The sequence below is a fragment of the Hirundo rustica genome, chromosome 1, assembly GCF_015227805.2.
Source record: "Hirundo rustica isolate bHirRus1 chromosome 1, bHirRus1.pri.v3, whole genome shotgun sequence".
Taxonomy (NCBI): Eukaryota; Metazoa; Chordata; class Aves; order Passeriformes; family Hirundinidae; genus Hirundo; species Hirundo rustica.
This window is the reverse complement of record NC_053450.1, coordinates 116,622,564-116,634,865: the sequence shown is the minus strand read 5'-3', so window position 1 is coordinate 116,634,865 and position 12,302 is coordinate 116,622,564. Positions and strand designations below refer to the sequence as shown.

General features: G+C 39.8%; 1 protein-coding gene across 6 annotated transcripts in view; it reads left to right on the top strand.

Moving 5' to 3' along the window:
* LRRC3B (leucine rich repeat containing 3B) overlaps positions 1-6,986 on the top strand; it is a 45,286-nt gene extending 38,300 nt beyond the window's left edge. For all 6 annotated transcript variants that reach the window (XM_058420948.1, XM_040065157.2, XM_040065112.2 and 3 more), the window contains exon 2: positions 5,723-6,986. In XM_058420948.1, coding sequence (XP_058276931.1) covers positions 5,888-6,667 — 780 coding nt within the window. In that variant the 5' untranslated portion in view covers positions 5,723-5,887 and the 3' untranslated portion in view covers positions 6,668-6,986. The remainder of the gene's footprint in view (positions 1-5,722) is intronic.
* Positions 6,987-12,302: the final 5,316 nt, after the last annotated feature.

Sequence of the window (12,302 nt, the reverse complement as noted above, 5' to 3'; positions counted from 1 at the left end):
TTTACAACTGTATATCCTCAGAAGCATGGTAAGCCTAGGCAGGTGAATTGTGCATCAGTGCCTATGATCCACATTCTTAGGAATCTGGGTTGTACATAATTTTTTCCAGTTTTTTTCTGGTGATTGAAAAGTGATAGACCAGACAGATTGAGTACAGTCATGGTGCACCCAGCAGCTCACCCCCTGTGGTTGATCCGTTGGCTTCTTCCTTTTCCCTGTTCTGATCTTTTCCGCTCGTTTCAGCACATCAGCTACAGTAACAAGAAATTCCTTTCTAATCATGGAGCCTTCAGTAACCTTAAGTACGAACTGTGTGTGCAGTTGCTGAGCATCAGTAGTTAGCTGTGACCCCTTTGACACTGCTGGAGTAATAGATGCAGTCTTTTTCATTAGTGGGTCCAGCTTTGAAGAGGAGACATTATTCGAGTACCTTACATTATTTATAGGGAAAATGGAGTTGTTATCATGGCATTTCCTTCACAGTGAGATGTGTGTGCTGTGCATCCCTTTTTGCACATGTCGAGGATGGTGTAGTTGCTGAAGTGCCAGTGAAGGCATAATTTAGCCTATGGGATCTGCACAGGTGATTGTGCATGAGATGGAAGTATCTCTTGACATAAGAGATCAGCAGTGAAAACACTTTGTAACTAAACTTTCTGACCCAAGAAGCTGCATGAAACTTTATGGGTGGCTGCCAGCTATGCTCTCACTTTCAAGATTGTACTTAGCTGCAGCTTGACGCCACAGCACTTTCAGGTTTGTTTGTTTGTTTGGTTGGTTGGTTGGTTGGTTTGTTTTTGTTGTTGTTGTTGTTGTTTTGTTTTTTTTTTTCCTTGGCATTCCATGATACTGTATCCCAAAGAAAGAGCAAAAGAACATCTTCCAAAATATCTGCAATATTTATCCGATTGTTATTTGTGGGAGGGTGTGTTCTGCACAATGCATATGCTTGTCAGTTAATGGAATAAAGATGTTTTTTGGATGAGGTGTTCTTCCATTTTCCCATTTTTGCTTGTTTGTGAATCTTAACAAGAAAAATTAAAAAGTCTCCTGTGTCTCTCCCTCTTGTCACCAAGGATTCCTTACAGCCTGTGATCTGGTGAAAGGCCATTGTGGTACTGAGAGCAGAGAGCTGCTGCTTATTCTTCCCGTCAGTGTTTGACAAGCAGGCAAAACGAGTTAACATGCTGTGAGTGAGTCTGGAGGCTCTTGTGTTGGCATGTGTGATCCTGTTCTATAGGCTTAATTTGTGGCGTTCATTCTGTGATTTACAAACAGGAATCTTCACATCAAAACATTTATATTAAATACGTTAGGTCATGATTGTGTCTTTATCGTGTGAGATCTTGCTTGATGAAGAGCTATCAAGAGAAGGGTAATGGTCTTGATTTTTCCTCAACAGAAATGTTTGGAATTTCACCTGACACTATCTGAGAATTCAGGTGAAATTCCAAGTAGAAGTGTTGTCCTACTGGAACAATTTGAAGATATTTTACTGTCACAGGTAATTTTTGTAGTGCTAGAAAGTAATCTTTGAAGGACCCTACTAAAATGTAGATACCCAATACATGGAGAAGGCATCTGCTGAACAAATAGGGAGTAAATCCCTCTCTCACATCTGAATGATACAAATTTGCAGGACGAGTGTCATCAAGTGGCTCCACTGATTTCACCTGAGGCCTGAGGTGGTTGTCTGTGTGGGAGTGTTCAAAATACAATAGGCAGAATATCTCTCAAGGATGATTGTAGGTCTGCTTTTGAGTCCTCTGAGAGAAGTGGCTGGCCCTCAAGTGCAAGAATTTGGTAGTTGTTCCATTCTCTTTTATCGAGGCAGGGTGGGTGTGAGTACTTTGGTGACCAAAGCTGCCATGTGGACGCTGAAAGTCTCAACACCTCAGTAGAAACCCCTTCCCCTAGTCAGACATCTATAACTAAACATACATGACTGTCTCTTCATGCATTTTTTGTTGCCTTAGTATTGCCCTAAACAACAAAACATCTCAGCCTGTGTAATTTTTCGGCTGTTCTGAGTCATGTTTATAGAATTTCCTATCCTCTTCCTCTGAAGACAAAACAGCATAAATTAATATTGCAGGCAGTCTTGTCCTGGACTTTCTTGTTGAGTCTGTGGGGCCATTTTCCATGTGGGTAGTTGGAGGCACTGATGCTTCCTTACATCACCAGTTTCTTGTGGGGAGAAGTTATTATTCAAATAGATAACTTAGTAGTGTTGCATTCAGGAGCTAAGATATGGTCTCTGCACCTTGTTTACAGTAAAGACAAACACTTGAAAGTACCTGACACCTGAAGCTCAGTAGAAATCCCAGTATGTATTAAAAGCAATGTGCTTTCTCTGAGGATTTCAGTTTATTTACTTCTTCCTGTATTGTTGGATGTTAGTACTGAGTGAATGGTCTTGGGAGAGCTTGAGAAGAGGAAGCCTTGGAAACCTGTTTAAATTGCAAGACTGTAAAGAACTCTTCCATGCAATCTTTTGTCTGTAGTATCATTCCCCTGCAGTATTTGACTTGGTGTTAGGTATTCTATGTTTGTACTTTTATTTTAGAAATGTGCACAGAAGGTCTTTTTATACCATGCTGCTACAAATGCTCCTGGTATTGCTGCCATTTCCCTGTGCCTTCACTCACTTTTTAATTAATTTTTATTTTTTCTTTATTTGTATTTTTATTCTTAATTCATATGTTTATTTTAATTTTGTGTCTTTCATCCCTTTGTCTGTAGTCACTAGTGTTTATTCTGGTATATCTCTCTTGTGTTTGTTCCAGCTTTGACACCTTCTTTATTTATTGTGTTCCAAGCAAGAAGGGATCAGGTATAGCTCAAGAAGCCACAGATCTTCCTATTGGCATTAGAAATGTGTGAATCCTAGTTTTCTTTTCTTGCAGTCACTAGAAGTAAAGAAAATTCTTGCTCTAAGTTTATTGTTGAAACCTAAACCTCGAATATTCTGAAGCAAACAAAGCTCTGTTTGCCTTGACTGATCCTCAGTCCCATTGTGTTTCTTCTGGTTAATTTACTGGGAATTTGCTGAGCTTTGTTCTTACTCAGACAAGTTTTGTTGACTGGGTTGTTAATTGCAGGTTTAAACTTGTATTTGCTCTATCTAACAGCTGAAAACATTGAGTTTTTCCTCTCTGTATTCATTTACTTAGCTAGGCCTTTAGAAGAGGCACTTCTTCATTAAACACTATCCTGCTTAGACTGTAATGACTCTACTTCGACTCTAAACACATTAATACATTAAATAGTTTCCTTTGTCTTCAGTGGGGTGAGGATGTTCTACATTGTCTTTGGTGCTTGGGGCCTCTTTGATACATGCTCTTTGGTGGTATAAAGTACTGTGGAGGACTCAGCAGAGTCCACACTTTATTTCCAGTTTGACTGGGTTTTTTAGCCTGTAATGAAGCAAATTTGATATTTATTTGTCACACTCTGATGAGAACAGTGTAATTTTTTGTTCTTTTATAAAGTGAAGCAACTGAGACTACTTCAGGTCTTTGCTCTTTCCCCGCAGTCTCTTCCTGCAGTAGAACTGCAGTGCTGGCGGTGGGAAGCCACTGTGTACAAGTAGTAGGTGATGAGAGGATGTGCATTCTGTGGAGATGAGCTGGACCACTCTTCTGGTGCGGCAGCACAGTAGTGAGACACGTGAACATCAAGGGAAAAGAGGATAGGTGGCTGTTTTTCCAGGGGACAGGCCATCCTGCTACAACACCCAGGGGCTGCTGGAGAGAGCAGCAGATTTCCAGCTCCGAGTACCAGGGGGAGCAGCTGCCAGCTCCAGCTTGGCCTCTGAATGGGCTGTACATTTTAGCAAGTACTTAGTGCTTTTGGACAGGCTGGGGAAAAAAACAACTTCTGGAGCTTATCTCCTTTGGTAGCAGATTTCTGTGTGGTCTGAAGGGCAGGCACTGCAGTGACCAAAGAGCCAAAGGGAGAAATGGGAAGGATGTACCCACTTTCATGTAAACCCTGCTTTTTCCATGGAGGTCATGAAGGATTTCATTGACTTGGGAGGTGCTACCTCACCTCTCTCTCCTCAAAGGGAGCTTTTCATGCTCTGCTTAGTTCCCTGCCAAACAGTTTTACGTTTCCAGGGTTAACTTCACAATTTCTCATTGCTCACTGTTGGAGAAGAAACTTCTTTTTTTAAATTTTAGAGTAGAAGTTTTATGGAATCCAAGTGTAAGCTTTCTGTTTAGGTTCTTGGGCAATCACTGATTTGAACAATAGGTAAGTCAAAGATTAGTGGTGATACACTACTCTCTCCAGTAGTTGCAGTGAGAGTACGCTGAGCTTTTGCAATTCCCAAGCCATGGAGTAATCACAAGTAACGTACATCCTGTTAAGATTGGTTTGGGTTGTTTTATTTTTCTTTTCCTGTGAGGTTACTGACATACTGAGCCTCAGCAAAAAGGGTTAAATAGAACTTGAACTATGAGTTTGAAATTATGCTTGACACCTTTGATCCATATTACTGCAATGTGTCAGCAGCTGCTGTTGGTATGTCAGCTCTGCAAGCAAAAAAGTGATTGCAATGCAATTTCTTCTTTTTCGTGTAAAATCACACATACCCTCCATGCAGGGATTTTCTTGTTCAGTGGACTATAGTCCGGATTCAGAAAAAAACCATAATTCATTTATACATAAATACAACCTGAAGGCTACACATATCCGAGCTGCTACAAAGACAGAGAGCATGTACATGAAAACAAATGGACCTGTTGTTGTTAGAAATTCATAGTTTACCATAATAGGGGTGGTGTGGGGGGAAGGGTTGTCTTTGAAACCATATAGGTCAGCATTTCAGACTTCTGTATTTGTGTCCCAGTTAAAGGAGAAAGTGGAAAAGCTTCTGGATGTTTGCTATTTTAAAGGCAGCTTGAGGGGGGAGAAGCAGAAACACTATTTTTTATATGTCCTATTAGCAAATTACATGCCATGAATAAGATATTTTAATGTTTGGCTCATATATAGGTTTTGTGGGTTTTATTTGTTTTGGAGGGTGGGGTATGTGAGTTTTTGGCAATTGTTCAATTTCTTTTTGTTGCATGAAAAGAAAATTTTCAGAAAAACTAGAAGTAGAAATTATGTCTGTGGGTCTCACAAAATGCTGGGAGGTACAAGAAATCCGGCATTCTAAAGCAGAAGAGAAGGAGGGGGAGACAAACAAGGAGATGGTGGGTGATTGTGGTGTCTTGCAGCAGCATTTGCTTTACCTGACTTTCGTTCCTTGATATAGTAAAAATATGTCCTTGCCGAAGTACTTTGACTTGGACTTAAAATAGCATAAATTATTTTGAGATAAGTTCATATTAACCACCACAAATTTCTCACTTAACTTGTCACTGTTGCTGGAGATATGAGTCTTAGCTCCTATCGATGTATCTTCTACTTCAGCAAGGGAAAATGCAATTTAGTATTATAGCTGTTCTAGAAGAGTCTGTGATAAAAGCAAACCAGTGCCTTCTCTAATAAGTATTAAAGACCAAAGCCGTAAGTGTAGTCTGTCCTCTTAAAAATGTCCTGGGATTTATGCACTAAACCCATATTAATGCTAATAGGAGTTACCTAAGATAATAGATCATTTACTTAGTGTGACATTTCCCTTTAACATCTTTTTATTTCTATTTTTTAAATGAAAACAAATTTAGGATTGGAGATTAAGGTATAAAGAACTTTTTTTCCTTCTTCTCTGTAGGCATGCTTCTAAGAAGCGTATTGACCATGAGGAAGCCCATGTGTTAGTAACCAGCTGTTACTAATCCCGCTGAAGAAAATGAAGCCTCTTTTCAGCTTTGCAAGTCCTTTTCCCACCCTGTTGGCTGAATGAGAGGTGGTCGTGTGATTATGCTGACAGACCAGCATGCATTTGGTAGACCTGTGGTTAACTCGTTCCCTCTCCATGTGTCTACTCTTACAAAGTTTTGTCCTCATGATACTGTGTTTTCATTCTGCCAGTATGTGCCCCAAAGGCTGCCTCTGTTCTCACTCCGGAGGCCTGAACGTCAGCTGTAGCAATGCAAACCTCAAGGAAATACCCAGAGATCTTCCTCCAGAAACAGTCTTACTTTATTTGGACTCCAATCAGATAACATCTATCCCCAACGAAATTTTTAAGGACTTGCACCAATTGAGAGTCCTTAATTTATCAAAAAATGGGATTGAGTTTATAGATGAACATGCCTTTAAAGGGGTGGCAGAAACCTTGCAGACTCTGGATTTGTCCGACAACCGGATTAAAAGCGTGCACAAAAACGCTTTCAACAACCTGAAGGCCAGGGCCAGAATTGCCAACAACCCCTGGCACTGTGACTGCACGCTGCAGCAGGTGCTGCGGAGCATGGCCTCCAACCACGAGACGGCCAACAACGTCATCTGCAAGACCTCTGTGCTGGACGAGCACGCGGGGAGGCCCTTCCTCAACGCTGCCAACGATGCCGACCTCTGCAACCTCCCTAAAAAGACTACTGACTACGCCATGCTGGTCACCATGTTTGGCTGGTTCACCATGGTGATCTCCTATGTGGTTTATTACGTCCGACAGAACCAGGAGGATGCAAGGAGGCACCTTGAGTACTTGAAATCCCTGCCAAGCAGGCAAAAGAAACCAGATGAAGCTGATGACATTAGCACTGTGGTATAGTATTCTGAATACAATGACTGCCTTTGTGATGGAAACTAGAGTTGGATGACGCTAAAACCAGAGGTTTACTTCTAACGTTCATTGTAAACATTAAGACTTTTGGGGCTTTTTTTTTCCTGTTTAACTGAATTATGCCACTATTGAGCTTTCTAACAGAAAGTTTTGTCTAGGTGGTAAACTTCAATTATTTCTCTGGTGGTATCCTAAAGCAAGTGAATTAATATGTAAACATTAGTTTAGACCCATTCCACTATTTAATAATGAAATTTATTTTTTTAATTTAAAAACCAAATAAAAGCTTAAATTTGAACCATGTAAAGCAGAGTAATTTATTGATCAGAAACCTGTCCAGTGCCAGGGCACTTTTGGCTTGTTCAATGCTCCTGAGGTAGAGGAGAGGAGCGGTGATGAAGTGGGCTGTGAGAGCTCCAGGACTGGAGTGTCCCCAAAGGGCACGTCTCACCCGTGGGTGCAAGGTGAACGGCTGGTGAATGGTATCCTGTTTTGTGGGCTGCCTGCTGTGGTGGGAAAGGGGCACAGTGTGGGCAGAGCAGAGTGCCCTGACTCTGAGTGCAAGGGACTTGATCGACCTCTCAGAGGGCATTTCGGCAGTGCTGGGGAGGAGGCAACCTGGAGGAGATGCACCTCACGACGTCAAAGACAGGTAAGCCAGGGGCATGTGGTGGTTTTCATCTTACACCTGCTTACTGCCTTGCATGAGCTTCAGGCAGGTTACGTCTGCATTGGGGAGTACAGCAAGAAGGCAACAGCAAGCTTAGTATGCTGGTCAAACTAGAGTACCACTAGTTATAATTTAAAAAAAAAATAAAATCTAGTGGTTTTAAGCTATATTTTTGTTCATAAGTAAATGTGACTTCTATTTTTGGGGGAGCAGCCTTCTAAAAAATTGAGGGAAATAAATTAATATATAGGCTAGGCATATTCTGTTGTGTTTTAGGATATTTGTGTGGTTTTTGCATGATTTTGTGGCTAAACGTTTGGGAAAATAGAAATTCCACATGCAGTTAAACTCAGCCTTGCACATGAAATGGATATTTTAAATCTCTGCTGTCTTTAAAAACACAGTGTTTTTCTCTTTTCATAGATAAAATTTTTAAAGGGAACAAATCTACAAGGATGTATTTCTCTTGTCTTTTATTACCATAATAAAATGATGCATGTCTCTTGGTCCCTATAGATCCAGTCTAACTAACATTGGAATATGTATTACAGAAGAGTGGATTAAAAAATTTATAAAACACAGCTTTGCAAGAATAAGTGTTAAAGGTCAGCCTTAAAAAAAAATTAAAAACCCTTCAGAGTAATCTCTCTCATTAGTTTATCCATTATTTCTGTTACAGTTCTGTTATGAGGGCAGAAGCTTGTTTATCTTATAGTTTTTTCAGAACACTGTTAAAATAATAGCTAAAACTTGTTTCAAAGCAAGTGAGAGAACAAGAAAAAAATTTTTTTTTTCAATGGACATAGAGTCAACTTTTTATGTTATCTTTGCACTTTTTTGTCATCTTTGTAGGGTGAGCCCTTGTGACCAACTTAGCTGTTTGCATATCTCCATGAGCAGTTTTTGGCAAATTAAGAGAATGTTAATGTTTGTTGCACAGTCTATCCATAAAATATCTGCTGTCTGATATTACTGTCCCTTCCACCAGCTCCCTTGAGTAAAAACTTTATTTTCTAAGGAGAGGTGCTTGTTGATTACACATCCTCCTTAGCTGGCCTTTTGTGCTTTCTTGTTTCCAAGCTCTATCTGACTGTCTACCCCAGCCCCCCAGCTTCTGTGTGCAGGACCCAAATGCAGTAGGGTTAAATACACATGTGAGTCTGAAGAGAGCAGATAAAATGTTACACTCTATTGGCACTATAACAAACTCTGCTGAACAGGACATGTAGTGTCTCTGTGTAGGCTGAGCAAAATTACTTCCTGATGTAATTCCCCTAATTTCTCTAAAATTTCCTTCAGAGTAAAATTGGTCTCATTTCTATCACTGTGTTCCCCAAGCCATATTTAGGAACCCAGTTAATATACTAGTGTGGGGAAAAGCAGGGGGGGCTAGCTAATCTGGAGGTACTAACAATCAAGAATTTGGTGTTTATTCACAGCTGAATGTAGGAATTTCTCCACAAACTTTGGACAAAATTATTTAAACAACATTTAAGAAATTCTGGTCAGTCTTAAAACACTTTAAAAACACTTGGCAGGTTTTAAAAATTTAATTTCAAGCAATATTTTCAAAAAGAACTCCTCATCCCAAAACCGACTAAGGAAAATCTATATATGTTATCTTTAGGTTTTCTGGGTGTTTTGGTTTGTTTGGTTGGTTGGTTGGTTTTGGTTTTGTTTTTCTTTATTACTTGATCCATGACACAGGATCTGGTATAGTTTTACCCCAGCTGAACTTCCAGCTTTCCAATCTGAAATTCTGGCCCACAAAAATTTAAACCAAATTAAGCATTGCTCTGTAGAGTGCTGTGGAGGGATGGTTCCAAAGAGATAAGTAGATGCTTGTTTTTACTGTGTTTACTTCACACCTTTCTTTCCAAAACTAGTGTCTCTAGAAAAGCTTACATGCTGCCCTTTAAAGCCAATGGTGCAAACTTTTAGACTTTGATAACAGTTAAAGACTTCAAGGAGCTATTTTGTTTACAGAACCAATTTTGCTGAGAAATTAGTAATTTGGTATATTTTTGTCTGTGATACCTTAACATGTAAATACAGATGAGAGGAAATGGATGTTTCCTTACTCACAGGAGATAGCATATGATAAAAAATAAGAAGGGACATACGTAATGCAGTGAATTTTTACTCTTCTTTTTTTTTTTTTTTCCCTATTAAGATGCTTTACGAAAAGTAGAGCTGGGGCTGATTTTCTTACAGAAAACATCCATCTTTTTGTTTCTAAATGGTGGAGGATAACTCTCTCAACATTAGTTTTTTTTCTTAAAACTAATGGTGATCTTTTTCTGCTAATTTTCTAGTGTTATGCTCTGTGAGTGAGATCTGTGGTAGTGCATTTGGTCTGTGTGTATTGAGGCTCAGGCTTTATGTGCTTCTTTTATTCTCAGTTTGATACACTACTAGATAGAGATATCTTCACTGTTAATGTACATTATATTCTTAAGTCTTTGGTAGGAAGATTTTGCACTGCAATTGCCATAAATTTCAGGGGTTGAGTATGAACAGAAAATGTGGTGGACCAGACCACATTCTGGTCTTCCCAGGAAGAAAAGAAGATAGTAGAATTTTTGGTTACCAAATAGATGCCTTGCAGAAAATCTACCACATTTGTTTTTCAGCTTGAAACAGGCAAATCATAAGCATTAGAAGGCAAAAAAAAAAAAGGAAAATAAGAGGGGCAGCTGGAAGCTTAAACACTTGAAGGTGTCATGGAGTCTTGCAGCATGTTTAGATATGCAGTGAGGTTTTGGAGTGAATCTAAATAAATTTTAAAAAGAGTGCCCCTCTACTTCCACACCTGAAAAAAGAGCTGAACAACATAAACAAGAGTAAATGAGATCTGTTTTAAAAACAATTTTAAGCTTTAGGAGGGAACTCTAGAGAAGTAAAATATAGGAGGATATAAATCCTGGTGAGGTTATATGTAAAGCCATAGTATGGGCAAAATAAATGGGAACATTTTTTCCTAAGCAAGTGAGAAACTTTAGCAAGAGCCAGGAGTTAATCGGGTGTTAAGGGAACACTGTGAATAGACAGGGCAAATGTTTTGAAAGAAACTAGGCTAGCATTTGAGAAGGGGGAAAAGTAACTTATCAATGAGTTGCTCATTAAAAGAAACAAAAGTAAGAAGAAATCATCTGTTGACTTGAAGGAGAATAGTAACTGAGGTGTCCCACAGAAATCAGAATGGGAGCGAAGCTGTAGAGTATATTCCTGGGTGTTGTGGAGAAGGGAGATGATAATGAGCTGATAACATTTGTGGATTATAAACAGTTATGGAGGGCAGTCCAGCCTACAACCAACTCTGAAGAAATACGGAAGGTTCTCACATTTCTAAGTTGGCAGATGATGCTATAAAGAAGGTTGGATTTGGTGTGAATAATTGCAAAGTACTGCAGATGGCACATCTTAACATGAGGATACTCTCTAAATTGGCTGTAATCAAATGAAAAAACCATCTTGGAGGCACAGTGGGAAGCTCTTCAATGACAAACACCAGAAATTATTAGGAGGGAAATAATAAAACAGCGTGATGGAATGGCATGATAAACCATTGAACAAAATCTGTGATGAACACACATCTGGAGCATTGCATTTCAGTTCAGGTTCACCTCATCTTCAAGAAAAATGAACTTACTTCTGAAGTGCTGAACATGTAGAGAAAGATAATAAGATAATCAAGGATATGAAGTTGTTTCCATAGGAGAAGATATCTAACATCCACAGTCATGGAGGTGAGATGCCATTAGAATTCATTGTAATGACTGGAGTAGTAAACAAAAGGGAAATTTAGAAGCTGTGATCTCTGTTTCTTGTTGCAGGAAACAGCAGTCTGGTTAGACAATATCAGGCAATGGATGCTGGTGTCTTTTAAAGCATTTTTGTAGAGAGCATACATTAAAATGAAGTACAGGATACTGTAGAGAAGAAAACATATTCAAAGGTAGGACTCCACAAATTCTTGGAAGTCAAGTTTGAAAGCAGTTAACAGGGCTAACATTACAGATAAAGTTCCCAACAAGAAAAGTCCCTGCTCATCCCAGGAAGCAGGGATGGTTTCCCTAGGAAAGGCTCATAGGTTTGTGCTTCCCTTATTCTCTGAGATCCTGCTGTGGGTCTCAGAGACCCTCAACAAAGAGGGAGGGAAGGTGGGCTTTATTTGTATGGCACCGATGCTCTCGTATGTCCAGTGGGATGCAAATCAAGCTGCCTCCCTGAGAGGCAGGAGAGGGTATTTGTAAGGCAGACAAGGAGATTTCCCATGCATGGGCTAGGAATGAAGTCCAGGAAAGCAAAATCCTTCTTAAATGTTGGTGTCTTCCCTCTGTGAATTGCAGCACTAACTGCTGGACAAGGTTCAAGCACTCCGTGCTGAGTTGTGCCAAGACTGCGTTAACTAAAGGAGTGACAACTTTCCACTGGGGATCTGTGGAAGAATTAATTGCCCTGATGTATCAAGGCAAATTGATACTACTCTTACAGCTCACCTGGTGGTCCATCTAGAAAGGGTGGGAATTTCTCTGCAGGTTCTTCATTAAATCAAGGCAAGGACTTGTTTTTTCACAAAGAAATCCCTTCATTGTTGTTTCTTCAAATGGAAACTGGTGTGATGACTACTTGAAAGTGTAAGTACTTCAACAGTGCCACCTATGACAGGGAAATGCCTAGAAGCTTTGGGGTTTTTTTTTTCTCAAGTCAATCTGAGCAGAGAAACCTACTGACAAGCATCAGACAGCGCGTATACGTGCCATAGCAATATGTGCAGGAGGTATTTTTTGCATGCCAGTGCATCTATGAGTACCTACACCTGTAGGGCATCCATACATCTCTCAAGTTCACTCATATTTCCCTGTGGTTGGTTGTGTGCATGACTGTGTCAGTTAGCTGTACATACACATGCATGCAGATAAAAAGGATCTCCTTTGGATGCTTTCATTT